Source organism: Amblyomma mixtum, chromosome 7, assembly GCF_055824585.1.
Source record: "Amblyomma mixtum isolate Tamu chromosome 7, ASM5582458v1, whole genome shotgun sequence".
Classification (NCBI taxonomy): Eukaryota; Metazoa; Arthropoda; class Arachnida; order Ixodida; family Ixodidae; genus Amblyomma; species Amblyomma mixtum.
In genome coordinates this window covers 150,772,650-150,790,907 of record NC_143018.1, presented here as the reverse complement: position 1 = coordinate 150,790,907, position 18,258 = coordinate 150,772,650, and the positions used below count along the sequence as shown (strand labels likewise).

The 18,258-nt window shown below is 49.9% G+C and overlaps 3 protein-coding genes across 6 annotated transcripts in view; 2 read left to right on the top strand and 1 right to left on the bottom strand.

Moving 5' to 3' along the window:
• LOC149337853 (DNA-binding protein P3A2-like) overlaps positions 1-13,765 on the bottom strand; it is a 123,886-nt gene extending 110,121 nt beyond the window's left edge. Inside the window, exon 1 of one of the 3 annotated variants that reach the window (XM_089553555.1) lies at positions 12,984-13,765. The gene's annotated coding sequence lies outside the window, so the exon portion shown is untranslated. The remainder of the gene's footprint in view (positions 1-12,983) is intronic. The other 2 variants (XM_089553553.1, XM_089553554.1) reach the window with 2 other exon arrangements.
• Positions 12,414-14,261, top strand: CIA30 (complex I intermediate-associated protein 30). Of its 2 annotated transcripts, none has more exons than XM_089553563.1 (2): positions 12,414-12,558; positions 13,296-14,261. In XM_089553563.1, exon 2 carries the CDS (start codon positions 13,297-13,299, stop codon positions 14,170-14,172), a length of 876 nt encoding a protein of 291 aa, XP_089409689.1. In that variant the 5' UTR covers positions 12,414-12,558; position 13,296; the 3' UTR covers positions 14,173-14,261. The 2 variants fall into 2 exon arrangements, with proteins under 2 accessions (XP_089409689.1, XP_089409690.1); XM_089553564.1 differs by lacking the exon at positions 12,414-12,558 and adding an exon at positions 13,048-13,186.
• Positions 12,418-18,258, top strand: part of Coq7 (ubiquinone biosynthesis protein COQ7, mitochondrial) — a 57,412-nt gene continuing 51,571 nt past the window's right edge. The window contains exon 1 of the mRNA XM_089553562.1: positions 12,418-12,558. The gene's annotated coding sequence lies outside the window, so the exon portion shown is untranslated. The remainder of the gene's footprint in view (positions 12,559-18,258) is intronic.

Sequence of the window (18,258 nt, the reverse complement as noted above, 5' to 3'; positions counted from 1 at the left end):
AAGCGGCGTGCCGGCAGCCTTGAAGCATGAACAAATAAACACAACAAACAAACGCTACAAACATTCGCAGCATTACTCCCCTCTCAAAGAAGCATCGACTCGATGCTTTAGAACATAATGCGGCTATCAACAATCAAAAACGGACTGTGCAAAAATAAACACCGAATATGGAAACACGGCGTCCTTTAGAGTGCATGATAAGGGTTTAGGCGTACGACATGGACTACTTCTGGTCGTACGCGGCATCGCTGGGATGCAGTCATTTGGTCAGGGACGACTTCATAGTCCAATTCACCTAGCCGATGAAGAACCTTGTACGGGCCGAAATACGAGGTCTGTTAGAAAAGTATCCGACCTTTGGCCGTTGAAAAAAAACTTGCATAACTGGAGCGTTGCAAACCTAGTCATCTTTAAAGTAGTCTACTTGGGACTCCACACACTTCTCCCAGCGGTGCTGCCATTGTGGGAAGTATTCCGAAAAGGCCCTTTTCGGAATGGAGTTTAGCTCAGCTGTCGTTGCAGCCATAATGTTCTTCCTTGTCTGAAATTGCGCTCCTTTCAATGGCCTTTTGATTTTGGGTACCAGCCAGAAATCACAGGGGCCATATCAGGACAGTAAGGAGTCTGCTGAACTACACGAGTCTGGTTTTTCACCAAAAAATCTGATTCGAGTGCGAGGAATGTGCAGGAGCATTGGCGCGATGGGTGCGCCAATTTCCTGTTGGCCTCACCTCCGGGTTCTTGCGCCGCACAGCATCATGTAGGCAACGGAGGACATCCCTGTAGTACTCTTTGGTCATTGTTTGACCCTGTAGAGTGCGTACTCGTGGTCTGCCACACAGAGGGTGTCAAAGAAAGCAGTCAGCATCACTTTCACACTGCTGTGCAATTGGCGGGCCTTCTTAAGTCTTGGTGACGTGGAATGCTTCCACTCTGACGACTGGGATCTGGTTTCCAGGTCGTACCTGTACACCCAAGACTCGTCACTAGTGATTATGATGTTGATGAAGTCGGGGTCACTGTTTGCGGAATCCAGCATGTCCTGTGAGACTTCAACACGAAGCTGCTGTTGCTCCACCGTGAGCAGCTTCGGCACGAATTTCGCCGCAACTCTCTCCATGGCCAAATCTTCGGTGATAATGGAATGTGCGGAGAAATTGCTCATGTCCACCTCTTCCTCAATTTCTCGGATAGTCACGCGACAGTCCCGCATCACCATAGCGTTCAGTTCGGCAATGACCTGGTCATTTTGGCATGTTGATGGCCGATTGGAGCGTGGCTCGTTCTCCACCGATGTGCGGCCATCTTTAAAACAATTGTAACACTGCTTAAACTGTGTGCTGCTCATAGCATCTTCACCGAAAGGCGTCTGAATATTTCGAATGGTTTCCACTCGGCTGTCGCCAAGTTTATGGCAAAATTTGTTGCAGTAGCGCTGCTCCTTTCACTCCGCCATTTTCCTTGCAATAAAAAACCGACGAGAGCACTGCACACTGCCTCACTCAAACACTGCTTCCTAGCAACTGATGCTATCGGCAAACGGGAAAAAATTCATGCATGCGCATGAAGGTTCAAGGTCGCCTGTTGCAAGCGCGCTTGTCTCATATCCATCAGGTGTTCGCAAAAAAAAATAAAGTCGGATACTTTTCTAACAGACCTCGTAGCGTCGCAAAAGCTTTTCGCTCAATCCTCGGCGGCGAATGGGCGCCAAACCCAGACTCGGTCTCCTGGCTTGTATTCCGCGTTGCGTGTTCGTAGGTTATAGCGTGCGGCGTCAGTCCACTGCTGGTCTTTGATCCTCAATCGGGCAAGTCTTCGGGCTTCTTCTGCGCGTTGTAGGTAGGCGACGACATTGACGTTATCTTCTTCGGTAACATTCGGCAGCATGGCGTCCAGCGTGGTCGTGGCCTCTCTGCCATGGACGAGCCTAAAAGGCGTCATCTGGGTGGTCTCTTGCACTGCAGTGTTGTAGGCGAAGACTACGTAGGGCAAGATGACGTCCCAGGCCTTGTGTTCGGCATCGACATACGTGGCGAGCATATCGGCGATGGTTTTGTTGAGGCGCTCGGTCAGTCCGTTGGTCTGCGGGTGGTATGCAGTTGTTCTCCGGTGGCTGGTTTGGCTGTAATGGAGGATGGCTTGCGTCAGTTCCGCCGTGAATGCTGTTCCTCTGTCAGTGATGAGCCCATTGGGGGCGCCGTGTCGCAGAAGAATGTTCTCCACGAAAAGTTTGGCGACTTCTGCTGCTGTTCCGGTGGGTAGGGCTTTTGCCTCGGCGTAGCGGGTCAGGTAGTCGGTCGCTATAATGATCCACTTATTTCCAGATGTTGATGTCGGGAACGGCCCAAGCAAGTCCATGCCGATCTGCTGAAAGGGCCTTGAGGGGGGTTCAATGGGGTTCAGAAATTCTGCTGGTCGGGTTGGAGGGGTCTTTCGTCGCTGACAATCTCAGGTTTTCAAATAACGTGCGACATCGGCAGACAGTCGGGGCCAGTAATACTTGTCTTGAATGCAGCGGAGGGTGCGAGAAAACCCGAGATGTCCAGCTATCCGCTCGTCGTGCGAGGCCTGAAGAACTTCTCCGCGCAGACTTACAGGTACAACAAGGAGGTAGGCTGTCTTGTTCGCTGCAAAGTTCTTCTTCACGAGGACATCGTTCGGTAAACAGAACGAAGACAATCCTCGCTTGAAAGAGGCGGGGGGTGAAGAAACCTTGCGTTCCAAGTATTCCATGAGGCATTTTATGTCGGGGTCCGAGCGTTGCTGTTGTGCAAAAGAGCTGGAGCTGATGGGTCCCAGGAAGGCGTCCTCATCGTCGTCCGGCGGCGGTGCATCCACAGGGGCTCGTGACAGGCAGTCGGCGTCAGAGTGCTTGCGTCCGGACTTGTAAACGACGGTTACATCAAACTCCTGGAGCCGCAGGCTCCATCGAGCGAGGCGGCTGGAGGGGTCCTTCAAACTGGCGAGCCAGTACAGTGCGTGGTGATCGCTGACCACCTTGAACGGTCTTCCGTACAGGTAGGGGCGGAATTTCGAAGTAGCCCAGATGATGGCAAGACACTCCTTCTCACTTGTCGAATAATTAGCTTCGGCTTTGGACAGGGAACGGCTAGCGTACGCGATGACCTTCTCCCCTCCGTCAATTTTCTGAATGAGGACAGCGCCTAGGCCCACACTACTTGCATCGGTGTGAATTTCAGTCTCGGCGTTTTCATCGAAAAGCGCGAAGATCGGTGGGGACTGTAAACGACGCTGAAGTTCCTTGAACGGTTCCACTTGTGGCGCTTCCCATTTAAATGGCACGTCTGCCTTTGTCAGGTGGGTCACTGGCTCGGTGATGCGCGAAAAGTTCTTCACAAATCGTCGGTAATACGTGCACAGTCCGAGGAATCTGCGCACAGCTTTCTTATCGGCCGGTGGTGGAAACATTGCGATAGCAGATTTTTTCTGCGGGTCTGGCCGTACTCCCTCCTTGCCAACAATGTGGCCTAGAAACAGCAGCTCTTCAGAGGAAAAGTGGCACTTCTCTGATTTCAAAGTTAGGCCGGACGATTTGATTGCGTCTAGTACTGTTCGAAGCCTTTTGAGGTGCTCCTCAAAGTTCGAGGCGAAAACAACGACGTCATCTAAATATACCAGACAAACCTGCCACTTCAGGCCTTCTAGCACTGTATCCATTACTCGTTGAAATGTCACTGGTGCGGAACAGAGACCAAATGGCATCACCTTGAACTCGAAGAGGCCATCTGGAGTGATGAATGCGGTCTTCTCGCGATCTCGTTCATCGACCTCAATTTGCCAGTAGCCGCTCTTGAGGTCCATCGATGAGAAATATCTGGCGTTGCAGAGCCGGTCCAGTGTGTCGTCGATGCGGGGGAGGGGGTAGACGTCCTTCTTTGTGATGTTGTTCAAGCGGCGGTAATCAACGCAGAATCGAAGTGCACCGTCTTTCTTTCTCACTAGAACAACAGGTGCCGCCCAGGGGCTCTTTGAAGGCTGAATAACGCCGTCGTGCAGCATTTCTTCCACTTGATCCCGGATGGCTTGTCGCTCTCGAGGGCGACACTCTGTAGGGGCTCTGGTGGAGAGGCAGGGCGTGCTGGTCAGTTATAATGCGATGTTTTGCAATCGGCGCTTGTCGGACCTTCGGCGATGACGAGAAGCATCGCCGCTGTAGCTTCGAAGGAGATTGCGAATCTGGCCTTGTCTGTTCCGGGGCAGGGCTGGGTTTATGTCGAAAGTGGGCGAGGTCTCTTGGTCAGGCGAATCTTCTACGGATGGGTCGAAGAGCGTGAAGAAGTCTCGTACATCGGATATTTCGTCGAGGAATGCAATCGTCGTTCCTCTGTTAACGTGCCAGTATTCTTCGCTGAAGTTAGTCAACAATACTTCGGCTTGTCCTTTGCAGAAATGTGCGATGCCTCTTGCGATGCCGATTCCTCGGTCTAGAAGCAACTGCATGTTCCCCTCGATGATGGCTTCAGTGTTATTGGCTTCCGTGGCGAATACGGTGACGATGACGCTTGAGCGGGGTGGGACACTCACTTGTTCCTCCAGGACACTAAGCGCAATGGGATGTTCCGGAGTTCTCGTCGACAGGATGGCCTCGTCCGTGGAAAGTGTGATCATCTTGGATCGCAGGTAAATGATCGCCTGATGCTCATTAAGGAAATCCATGCTCAAGATCACTTCGCGGAAACATTGGCGTAGCACTACGAAGGTCGCGGGATAGGTATGTCCCTTGAGAGCCACTCGCGCTGTGCATCGTCCTGGTGGCGTAATGAGGAGGCCCCCTGCGGTGCAAATTTGTGGGCCATCCCAAGTGGTCGTGACTTTCCTCAGCTGCGCATCGAATGTGCCGTTCATCACTGAGTAATCGGCTCCTGTCTCGACTGGAGCGGTAGCTTTCCGGCCGTCGAGAACCACTTCTAAGTCGGATGTCCTGGCTCTTGCGTTGCACGTCGTCCTTGCCGTCGGGTCACGGATTCGTCGGGTGTGTGAATTGTGGGTAGGGTGTGTCGTCGAAGCCTTTCTGGGTGGCGGCGTCGTTTTGAAAACTGTTCGCGTTGTGGTCTAGGTTGTCATTGTATGCGGCATCGGCCTTTACCCTTAAGGACCAGCGGTTATCTTGCCTTCACATTACATGCCCTGCCCAAGCCCACTTCTTCCTGTTGATTTCAAGTAGTATATCATTAACGCGCGTTTGTTCTGTCACCCACTCCGCCCGCTTCCGATCTCTTAACGTTACACCTATCATTTTTCTTTCCACAAGGGTAGCGGATCGGGCTAGTTGGTGCAGATTTGACATTTTTCAAGCGCTAAGACAACAAGGACGAAGAAGGAACAGACAAGGACGAGCGCTCGTCCTTGTCTGTTCCTTCTTCGTCCTTGTTGTCTTAGCGCTTGAAAAATGTTTTCTTTCCACAGCTCGCTGCGTTGTCCTTAACTTAAGCTGAACCCTCTTTGTTAGCCTCCACGTTTCTGCCCCATAGGTGAGTACTGGTAAGATGCAGCTGTTCTATACTTTTCTCTTGAGAGATGCTGGCAAACTGCCATTCATGATGTGAGAGAACCTGCCATATGCGCTCCACCCCATTCTTATTCTTCTAGTTATTTCCCTCTCATGATCCGGATCTGCGGTCACTACCTGCCTCTTAGTACACATGCTCTTACTACTTCCAGCACCTCGCTACCAATTGTGAACTGCTAGGTGAACCCTTGCTAGGCTGTTGAAGATTACTTTGGTTTTGTGCATGTTAATGTTTAGCCCCACCGTTCTGCTCTGCCTGTCTAAATCATTGATCTTGCTTTGCAGTTCATGTCCTGAGTGGCTTGGCCAGGCAATGTCATCAGCGAATCGCAAATTACACAGGTATTCTCCATTAACTCGTATCCCCAACCCTTCCCACTTCAGGCCCCTGGAACATGCGTGGCCACTTCCTCTGAAACGGTGAAAATTGGCCCACGAGCCGGACAGAGCGTCGGGTGGCTCGCCACCACATCTGTGTGGCCCAGGGGAGCCAAGCTGTCATCAGAAAAGGAAACAGTGAGCGGACGTCAGCATCAGTGAATGGCGAGTGGTGAGTGAGTGAGGAGCGGTTGTGAAGGTGAGTGAGGCACCTCTCAAGGGCCGAGGTGAGCCGCTTGGATCAGGACTTGCGCGTGGTCAAAATTAAGCTCATAAAACCATCAGATTTTATGCTCAGATGAAAACTTTAGGATGCACGTCAACAATCACATTGCCTGTGATGAAGGGCCGTCGGGGCAGGCTGAATGCTAAATCAAGTGCTGCTGTTCATTATGTACAGCTGTCCGTACATATTGAAAACTGTACAATTAAGGGGGGACGAGGGTCTTAAAACTAACTTTTTTATCTATGGCTAGAATCTCATCAAATTTTACGCATAGATGCATTTTTCTCTTCTGATTCCAATGTTGTAATCACAATTGAGCTGGTGGTCTTAAATCTTACAAAGACTGGAATGTAATTAGGTAATTTCTTACACAGCTTTAATGACCTTTCTCAGTGCATTCTGTTGCTTTTACTTACATGAATTGATCACCAGAGAGTTCCCATACCCGGTGACATTCTTTGTTTTTTCTAAAGGGATATCATTGTGATATACTGTGTCAAGAGTAAAAGGTTGCAGTATTTGAGACTGCAACTCGTTAAGCTAATTGTAAATTGCTATTTATATGTGGCCTAAACAAAAAAAGCAAGAATGTCATCGGGTATGGAAATTCACTGAATATCAATTCATGTAAACAAAAGCAACAAAATGCAATGAGAAAGTTCATTGAAGCTGCGTAAGAAATTACCTAATTACACTTTAATATTCCAAGATAACTTTTGAACTAAGACCACCAGCTCAATTGCGATTACATGTCTGGAATCAGAAGAGGGAAATGCATCTGTGTGCAAAATTTCTTGAGATTCTAGCCATAAATAAAAAAATGTCGGTTTTAGGACGCTCCTCCCCCCTTTATTGGTTCGTACGGGTCCCCCGTGAAGCTCCTCTGGGACTTTGTGAAGGTAAAGGATGCGCAATCAAAGGACGAACCACGAAGAAAGACACAGGGACACACACAAGCGCACTAACAACTGTTTATTTCTTCCTTGAAACGCTTACTTATACACCTGGCCACGCATGCTCAAACGCAATCTCTAACCACAATAGTCATGCCCTGTGTCTTTCTTCGTGGTTCGTCCTTTGATTGCGCATCCTTTACCTTCACAACATCATGTACCAACTAGGCCCTACCCAAGTTTTGTTGAAGTTCCTCTGGGACTGCTGTTGTATTTAAGTGCAATCAAGCAGGGTCTGCCAATCATCTGCTCAACATGCAACCACCACCCAAAGGCAGAGGAGTCATGCCATACAACAACTTTTTTTTTTGCATTTGACGTGCGGTGCATGGCAAGAAAAACACCAGCATGCATTTTGTGGGGATGCACTCCCCCCCCCGTGGTTCGCTTTCCTGCAATGCACCCCAACTCTGGATAGCTCCCCCGAAACGCCCTCTTCTCAGTTGGGTTACTTTAACTAACAGGGGAGGGCGCTCGCGTCACAGCGACACCAGCATCATCATCATCATCATTTATTATCCCTTAAGGGCCCTGGTTTGGGCATTACATAAGGGGGGGGGGACAAGAAAGTATGGTCATGGTCATATTTATACAGACAAGAAAAACACAACGAGGCATGGTGATGTACGTGCATTTCTATGATTCGTGCATTTTGAAATATATGCAAAACAAACGGACGAAAATTACACAGGCAGTTATGGTCCGCATACTTTTAACAAACAACAAAACAGTATATTCACACATAAAAAGGAAAAGCAATCGGGTACTGAACAAAAATGCAGTGTATTATTTAACAAACAACCAAACAGTATATTCACACACAAAAAGGAAAAGCAATCGGGTACTGAACAAAAAAATGCAGTGTATTGGAGAAAAGTAAAGCAAAAGAAAAATGAAATCCTATTGCTGCTCATCAGTTTATTTAGAAAAATGAGCGGATGTTAACTGCCTGAATTTTGAGTTGTCACGCTCATGGACAATAGTTTCGGGAAGTGAATTCCAGTCATCAATAGCCAAGGGTAAGAATGATTTATTAAATGCATTTGTGGAACCAGTAATACGCTGCACGCTCAGGGAATTGAAGAGCCGACGGGACGTTCGTACAGGTGGTACCAGAAGGGAGGTTCGCAGGTCAGGGCGGTTGTAATATAGATTATGAAATAAACTCAGCCGTAATGTCTTCCTTCGATGAGTTAACGAGTCGAGATCAATGGATGATTTGATGGTTCGCTCGTAACTGTGCTGGTGAGTCGGACATCCTCGATTCCTCAGTGTATTTGGTTGCTAGCTGGCGTTATTGTTGTTATAGCAATAAATGCCTTGTTTGGGTCAGCCAGTGTGTCGTTCCTTTGTTCCCGCAGAGCAAGGCCCGCTGTGGTCGCTGTGCGCTCGGTAGCGCTCGCGACCACGGGGTGGGGTCTGCGTGGCTTTGAACTGGGTCAGCCGCAGTTAAACAGGCAGAACGTGTTTATCTCCCTCATTTTACACCCCACAATATTCATCTCTCTGGGCAGAAATACGAGCGTCAAGGTCACAAGAGAACCACAGTCACTCAGGGAAGAGGCCAACTAAGAGCTGAACTTTATTCAAGCAAACAAAGAGGAATGAGGGCGCTGGCAGCCAATCAGAACTAGTCATGTCACAGGATACAAATCTCTGGATGATTGGTTTGGTTTGGTTTATGGGGTTTAACGTCCAAAAGTGACTCAGGCTATGAGGGACACCGCAGTAAAGGGCTCCAGAAATTTCTTTGACGTGCACTGTCATCGCACAGCACACGGGCCTATAGAATTTCACCTCCATTGCAATTCGACCGCCGCGGACAGGATCGAACCCACGTCTTTCGGGTCAGCAGCCAAGCACCATGACCACTGAGCCACTGCGGCAGCTTAAATCTCTGGGTGAGTAAAGGCCCACACCAGAAGAAAAAATGAGGAGTAGCAGGCTGGAAAACGTATTCCAGACTGGGGGGGGGGGGGGGGGGAGAAAGTTAAAAGACACAACCGCAGATATTTGTCCGAAGAATTAAGATCACACCCGGGTCACCACGTCGCCCAGGAGGCGACCGTGTTTATGTTGCCAGAGAAAAGATGGCAGCACAGTGGAAATGTGGCCGAGGCCCCAAGCGTGCCAGCAACTGTTCGTCCTTTTCGGCATTTCGCCACTGCCGGTTGCTACACCCTCAGCTTGAAAACTGATAACACTTTGCAAGATACCCAAATCCTTTATCAATATTCATGGTTTCGGCACCTATTTGCAGGAGGTATTCCGAGGCCTGAATTGGGATTAGTTGGGAATAAGAGTTTATGGAGAATACGTGAGCAATCTGCGATTTGCTGATGACATTGCTTTGCTAAGCCACTCAGGACATGAACTGCAAAGCATGATCAATGAGTTTGACAGGCAGAGCAGCAAGCACCCGCTGTCTCCACGACACTCATCGTGGAGGGAAAAGAGTCGTCTGATGGTGTCAGTGATGAAGGTTTTTCATGTCTTCCAATGCACTGGTGGCCCGACCATGAATTTAATAATCAGCCGCCGTGCTGAGCAAGGGTCCACTGCACCTTCTGCTGCATTTTCACGCATGGAGCTAACAAGCGCCGACTGCTCAATATTTTGGGTTTGCCTTCAAGTTGTAGGCGCACTTGCTCCTTGGCATTTTACTGTACACTGGACACATTCTCCCAGGCATCTCGGCAATGGCTGGCTGTCTTCATATCCAAGTTGAGACGAAGGACGATACACAGGTGTAAAAACAGGTGTCCCGCGCTGGTTTCTTCCGATTCCTTTATGTCGTGCCCCTTCCCTTGTCTGCTTAAAGCTTAATGAGGTGTGCACAAGGGTGATATAGACAAGCCCTCTTGTCGAAGCGTTGGCAAGCAACCCTCTGCGATTGTCCCCATGTGCCTCTCTACTCCCGGGGTTAGGCTGCACGCAGCATAGGAGATTGGACAGCTGCCACTGTATATAGCTCTGTGGGTACAGGAAATTTGGAGGTTGTGAGCTCGGATCCTACCAGCGGCATGTGCTTGTTTCTGCTTCTGCTTTCAGCCATAAAATAATTACACTTCCCATGGATCAACTTCAAAAGAAAACATTCTCCCAGGTCTCGGTGACTGTTGGCGTCCTTCATGTGCAAGCCACAATGAGCCCTTCGTTTCCCCACACTTGTCTGCTCAATCATTTTTGTACACTATATTAAGCTTTAGTTTTTTCTTTGTCTCATGTGGCCCTTCACACCCCTGGAACTTAGTAGCTTTATATTTTGTATTTTATCCTGTGACGCAACTACCTCCGACCACCATCCTCATTCCACTCTTGAATGAAGGTCAGTCGTGGTCAGCATCATGTACTATCGGCAGCAAAAGTTTCCGTGATGCAAGCTCTCAGAAGAACATTTATTGTGGCTTTACCTCTCGACCAAGTGGCCTGTTTCCTGAGGAAGGAACTGGTATGTTTTTTGATACATTTCAGCCGACTGGCCTCAGTTACTGTGCCGGAAAATAGTTTTTTCCGCACACCCACATCCCGTAAACTTCTGCTGCCGACAGTACATGGGTGGAGTCTATTTTCTCGATCATGCACCAGGTAGCTTGGAAATAAATTATTCAGCTTATGTTTTTTGTTACTCATTTTATTTATTCATTTACTACTCACCTGCATCGCCCTGCAGGGCATTACAGCAGGGGGGGTACAGGCTTCATTAGAGGTATAAAAATCATTGCAGCGCTTGGGAAAATGCATCATTATGTGTGATACATGCAACGCTCAATGGCAAACTGTTCCAAAAGAGCTACTACTGGGGCTAGTAGGAAATACATACTTGAAGGAATTGGCGAGCGCTAAAAAACACGGAAAAGGGACAAACACCTGTGTGTTCGTCCCTTTTCCGTGTTTTTTAGCGCTCACCAATTCCTTCAAAACTGTTCCAGTCTCGAACAGTTTCAACAAAAAAAGAACAATGCAAGACGTCACCCTTGCAAGAAGATTCCCTGACCTTCAAGCAGTGGTCCAGTCGCTTTGAGATATAATGAAGTGCCTGGATATATTGTTCGCGGTTTATGCCAGTTTTCGAATAATAGATCTCATGGAAAAATTTCAGTCTGATGTACCTTCTATGGTCCTTCAACTCTTGCGATTTAAGTTTTCGTTTGCTTTCCATCATACTAACTTGCTGATTATAATTACCAAGAATAAATCCAACAGCCCTATTCTGAATTTTCTATAATTTGCCTACACACTCAGATGTGCGTGGGACCCAGCAAACACATCCATAGTCAAGTATTGAGCGTACATGACTGAAATACAGCTGTGTTTTTAAGTTACTTGGTAAATGGATAAAATTCCGCCGTAGGAAACCCCAACGTGATGCTGCCTTATCCGCAATATAATTAATGTGCTTATTCCATCGTAAGCCCGATGTAAAAAAAGACGCCTAGATATTCAAATGACTTGCTTATGTTTAGAGTGAAATCATGAATTTTATACCTCTACGGATTATCAGCACGTTTCTAGCTATGACTGAGCTAGGCCCAGCATCAAAAGGGTGAGCAAACTAGATGCAATTTCACCACTAATAGATTCAAAGAGGTCCCTGTCTGGAAGAAGCTGTCGACACTGTGGGAAAAGGCTATTTCAAGTCGGTCAACACAGGCCAATTTCAATCTGCCCTCAGTGCTTGCTCAGGACACAATTGTGCTTCCTGCCACGTAGGAGTGGATAGGCCCCTGAGGAGAACACCATGTCACCTCAGAGGACCCTGCATTTCCAAGCATTTGACATATTGGAAAAGGTGATCACTGGCACAGGGTCAAACACGATGGTGCTACTGCTGTCATAGCACCAACAAATACTCGGTCTTTCAACAAGACCCTTTCAATGCTTCTAAACCAGCGCGCGACACAGCATTCGTGCACACATTCATCCGGCGGTCCCCCAAAATTCTATCACAGCCTCCCAGCTGTCCATTATTATGTGCTACTTGTGCTCCCAATGCCAAATTTCCCGACGCCCCTGAAAAGCTAAAGGAACGAAAAGGCTGAGAAGCTAGAGGAACGGGACGCAAAACTTGAGCAGAGCGCCAGAAGAACGGATAAAACGTCGGCAAGTACCGCCATTCCGGCGCTGGCCAAAGGAAAAAGTCCTGCGCGGGCACTTTTCAGGAACACCGCGGCGAGCTTTATTGGGGCGTGATGCTGCTCCGCAACGCAGCCGCTCCTGCGCCTCCGAGCATCCCCGGCACCCATGGCGGCCCACAACAACCCGAACACGCACCGCGGGAAGCGACTGAGCAGGTGCAGACCTGCCGCCGCGTCTGCGCACTTTGGCTCGGCCCGCACCGCCTCTCTCCACTAGCGCGGCAGCAGCACGGGTCGCAGCTCTGGCCGCGGCGCAGCTCGGATCCGCCCCGAAGACGCGACCGAGGCGCGTCCCGCTGCAGCCTACCTGGAATCGGCCCCGACCGAGAGGAGGTAAGTCATCGCTGTTGCGCTGCGGGCGACGACGCCGCCATGCTGCCCACTGAACCCCCCCGCCGCCACTCGACTTCGCAACGCCGCGGAAGCTACTGCTCGGACGCTGCTCATTGCATCTCCGTGCGCGAGTTTTCGTTTCTCAGGCACGAGCACTTTACGGAACGGACGGCAATGCGCTTTTTTACTGCGGTCGTCGCTGCGCGACGAAGAAAACCAGTATAAAAGAATATCACAAAAAAATCAAAAACAAATGTAAGCGGCCATTTTGCGACTGCGCGGTGAGGCTGTCCCATGGCGGAATGGACCCCTATTTCGGCGGCGGATTGCGGGCCACTCCGGGGCCCCAGCACTGCGCGGTAGATGCGCAGAATGCGTTCACGGCTTAATCGACTCGCTTTTCGCTCGCGGCCGCGTTTACTCACCGTTGGAAGGTGTTCCTGCCCTTCGAGATTTGGTCAAAAACCATGCGCAAGAGTCGATCAAAATGACGCCGGTCTGAGCAAGGTAGGAGCGGAACGGGAAGTGACGTCATCGCCCGCTTTCGAGAACCACGTTTCTGTTTTTGTTGCGTACTGCGAATGGCGACGAATTTCGCGGTGCCATTATCGACGTCTGCTGCCTGAAGGTGATGTTGTATTTTGCTCTCGTTCTTCTTCTCCTGCCTGTGGGGTCGATTTTCGGCGTAGACCGAAAAAGTTGTCTGGCGCGCCGCCCTTGAACGGCGTTGTGCGCAGGATGGCGATGGCTTGCGCCGTCCGTCGTCTGCTCGCGAGGACTCGGGGAGTCGTCGTCGTCGTCCCCTCGCGGTCGTTCTACAACCCGAGCCGCAAAGGAGGCGTCGAGTACGAGCAGCCCCCGCCGCAGGTGGACTACAAGACGCAGTTCCGAAACGGCGTCAAGGGCCTCAAGGAGGACGTGCGCGAGTTGGGCGGCCGGGTGGCCGAGGCGTTGCGGTGCGACCCCGCCTTGTACGGCCACGGGGACACCGAGGTGTTCTGGAAGTTCGACAGCGCCAAGGCGTGTGACGAGTGGACGGTGACCGCGGACCGCGACAACAACGAGGGCGGCTCGTCGGCGCGCCTCTCGCTCGGCCCGGCGGGCACGGGCGTCTTCTCGGGCTTCCTCGACCACCGCGTCCCCAGGGACGGCAAGATGGTGCAGGGCGGCTACTGCGCCATGCGCTCTCCGCGGGCCACGGGCGCCTTCGGCCTGCCCTCGTGCTACGAGTGGGGCGACTTCACGCACCTGGAGCTGCGCGTGCGCGGCGACGGCCGCAGCTACATGCTCAGCCTGGGCGCCGACCTGTACTGGGACGTGACGTGGAACGTGCTGTACCAGTTCCCGCTGTACACCCGGGGAGGGCCCTACTGGCAGCTGGCGCGCATCCCCTTCTCCAAGTTCTTCGTGACCAACAAGGGGCGGGTGCAGGACAAGCAGGGCGCCCTGAACCCGGCCTACGTGCGCCACCTGGGCGTCACGCTCGCCGACGGCTTCTCGGGGCCCTTCCGCCTCGAGCTGGACTACGTGGGGGCGCACGTGGACTACTCGCACACCGAGGAGTTCGCCTACGAACTGTACGAGGTGCCCCTGGGGTACGGACTCGGATCCTGATCCCTGCCGCCATTGGATAAATTAGTGCTGCTCCAGACATCCCCAGCAAATGTAGTGCCTGGTGATAAGTAAAGTGGTGTGCTGCAGAAGTGCCTGGCTGCCTACTTTGGATGCAAGAGGGGTGCCAGTGTGTTGAGTCCATTTTGACGCATCAAGTGTTGCAGAAAAGCTGGTGGTGCATCCTTAGCTCTGAGCAAAAAATCCCCAGTGGCAGCAAATGCCCTGTGGATTGGTGTAGGCCACTGTGGTGGGGGACCTAGTGAAAGCATCTTGAGTATGCTGAGTAGGCAGTGTGGACAGGATTAAATAATTGCGCTTTTGGTGGCCACAGACTGAGACACTACTAAGGCCAAGTTGGGTAATGTGTGGGCAGTGGTGATATTTGTGAGGGGCCTTTCTGGCTAATCCCAGCAGTATTTGGGCGGAGGTGAAGTGCTTATTGGACTGATTGTGTGATCTCTGGAGCTGCTCACTTATTGGTTTCATCAGTCGAGTGGTGTCTGCGATGAGTGGAGGCATGAAAAAAGTGCACCACATCTGTCATCCCAGGGCATCCTTGCTCTGTGTGGTCTTCTGGGGCCTTGCTTGCATTTGTCGTTCACTGATGCCGGTCTAGTCCATTACGTTGTCAACAGCGAGACAGATTTTTTTCATGCCTCACAGGAGCCAACTTCATGTCAGTCATAGATATCTGTCGTAGGCAAGTACCATGCGGTGATCCATGTATTCTAATTTCTAACGTATCATTTGAAACAAGAAAACACACACAACTGAAAGTAGATGAGGCCAATAAAATTGGCAGTTTGGTCAAAACTTTACATTTTTCTCTTTCATAACTCTTGGGTCTTGATTTGCAGTACAGATTTACAAAATGACGTTTTTTTTATGTATGGTCGAGTGTATGGTGCTTGCAGTGGTCTCGAAGCATTGCGAATTGTGTGTCACCAAGAACCGTCATTTATTTATTTGAACTTCCTGCAGCGCCGTGACAGCATAATTGCAGGGGGGGGGGGATACATGCATAGATACATGTCAAACAAACAACATGGGCTACCCAGTCAGTGATACATGGCAGTGACGAAGAAAATAGAAAGAAAGTAGTGGCATCAACTGGGAGTACACATCTGTCAGGTTTACTGGGGGCACCAATGCAAAACAGAGAAAAGGCGATAAAGTATAAGTGAGGATTCACGCACGCCTCAGGCTTGACAGCAGTGCCCGAAAAGCATTCTCAGACCGACATTCAACAACAGCATCAGGCAGCTTATTCCATTTATTGGTGGTATGCGGGAAGAAAGAGTGCTTGAAAGCATCAGTACGACATTGCGTCTCGCGCATTTTCCATTCAGTGTCCATTTTCCATCTCAGTGTCGCCACAAAGAGGAGAGGTCAGTGCTGCATTTTTCTGACCGAAAGCAGTGAGGTGATAAACTTGACAATGTATTTTCTCGGCTTGCACTTTTTCTACGATTGCTTGGGCATTTCGTGATGAATGGCGGCGGAAAGAGACTGAAGTGAAGCTCTTGGTTTTGTCTGTGAGGAACTTTTTATTTCCATGCAGCCAATACAAGAATAGCTTTATTGCGCAAGACAGGGCTTTCTGAACCACTACAGTAGCTATCGTAAAATGCAGTGCAAGTCAGCATCAGTGGATTTTATGCTTAAATGCCGAAAATAGTTTCAATCACTTTCAGCCAGGCTCTTGAAAGGGCATTGTTTGCACACACCCCGAGGTGTACAAAGGGGACAGGCCTGCCACCAGTAGTAAAAGGGCCGCATTCGGAAGAAGCAGAGCGACCAGACGTTTTGATGATGCCACACACCAGAAGCTGCCCTCCTAGTCATGGGAGAATTTCCCACCACACAGGAAAACCATGTCTGCAACTCAGAGACAGCGTCCTAGGAGTCCCGGGATGCCTCTGTGAGCCTGGCTGCAGGCTAACACCACAGCTGAGTATTATTATACATGCACTGCACCCACAGTGAAAGGAGCAAACTTAGTTTCATGTCTGAAATTGTACAGAACTCCGAAATCAGTATATGCACTAATAGTATGGGATCCCTTTCAGAATCTGAAGGGTAGACATAAACTTGGCCATGGTGCAGAGGTGAGCAGTTAGGTTCATCTTCAACAAGTTCAGGTCCACTGATTCCCCGTCAGAACTCATGGCTTAGAATCGCAAACAGCTATAGCCCAACTTAAATCTCTCTTCACGATGTACGACAAGTCGCTGGAATTGGATTTTAACGAGTGGCCATACACTGAACCATACCTGCCACGCACGTCAAGGCACCATGACACTCACAACTTGCTGCCTTTCTACGTGCGCACATTAAAACTTATTTTCTCCCTAGTACAGTTAGTCAGTGTAATGGTCTGCCGCGTGCAGTTTTTTCCTCTGGCAATTTTGACCAGGCGTTGCTTTCATATTTTGTGTCATAATATTCTGTACCGTTTTTCCGTCCTTTCATCCAGTTATCTTTATTCCGCGGGGTAGCGTATGCAGGTGCATTTCTGTTCAGATCACGTGAAGGTCATCACTCTGCAAAACTGAAGTGCAAACTTCATTGCGGTTCTCTTTTCTTTCCTGCTTCACATGTCAAACACAAGAGCACCTGTATTGCTCGATGTTAATGCGTTCCTTGTCTTTTGGCACCTGCTGGTGAAGTGTGAGAACAGTGTCAGTGCGGGTCTTATGAGCCACCGTTCAGGCATTATGTGACAGCTTATGCACCTGCAAAAGGACTTCCAATTGCCTTTTCTACTTTCCCCATGTGCGACAAGAATCATCAGGGCTGCTCTCAGGCTTGAGCATTCTTTTCAGCAGTGCCCACTGGCCTTAATTCTGCCCGTGCTAAATTTTTGAAGGGTCGATCTAAAGCAGGGTGAAGCTTGGAATATGCAAAGTCGGTGGCTCAGTGTTCCACTGCTGACCCAAAGGCTTTGATTCCAGCCATGCCAGTCTCATTTCAATGGAAGCGAAACAATACAGGCCTATGTACTGCGCAATGCCAGTGCAGGTTAAAGAAGCCAAGTAGTTGAAATTGGTTTAGGTTTATTGGGGTTTAACGCCCCAAAGCGACTGAGGCTATGAGGGACGCCGTAGTGGAGGGCTCCGGAAGTTTCGACCACCTGGGGTGCTTTAACGTGCACTGACATCGCACAGTACACGGGCCCCTGGAATTTTGCCTCTATAGTCAAAATTATCTTGAGCCCTGGCGTCCCTCATAGCTAGAGTCCCTTTGAGATGGTAAACCCTGTAAGACAGACCTGAAGTGGGTCGTAAGTGAAAAGAGCTTTCTTCGATATAAGCCTGGCAGAGGTCTTGAGTAAGAAACAGTCGTGTATGGAAACTGCAAACAGTTGTCCTCTGGAGGTTGGAAGAAGCAGAAAACCTCCCCGACACCAGGTCAGCAACAGCAGAAGCACCGTCCTTCAAGTGTAGTTGAGAAAGCACAAGGAAATCAACAACCTATTTGAAAATTTTAGCAATACTCGAGTTTCCTGGCCCTGTTTATGTTTTATTTATTCATTTATTGATACCTCACAGGCCCTTTTACGGGGTGTCACATGAGGGGTGGGCAATAAAAATACATGCACAGATGATGGAGGCAATTTGACAGGTGATTTACAGGATGGCGGTCTTCAATTGGTTGGCTAACAGAGCGATCTGAGCATTCCAGTTGCAGGAGAAATGATTCGTGGAAGGTATGGGTGCGCTCAGGATGGCTGTAGCAGGATAAGTGATGTGCTGGACGGATGGAGGCAAGGTATGAATGTGCCAGGGCCTGCTAGTCTATGGCAGGAATTAAGCCAAGGGGTGGAGGAGACCAAGTTGGGCCACTTCAGTTCGGATGTGACAGGAGTAGTTGGAAAGTGTGGGTCTGGTTGCGCGATTTTGAACAGATTTGAGCAAATGGGTTAGGTTAACTGGATGAGGATCGAATATGGAACGAGCACTTTGGGTCTGACAAGTGCGACATAGTCTTACAGTAGGGGGCGCCAGGGCAAGGTTAGGGCGTAAGTAGCCACGTCCTGTGCCCTGTAATAACCAGGTAGTATGCGCTCCGTGCCGGTGCCCGTTT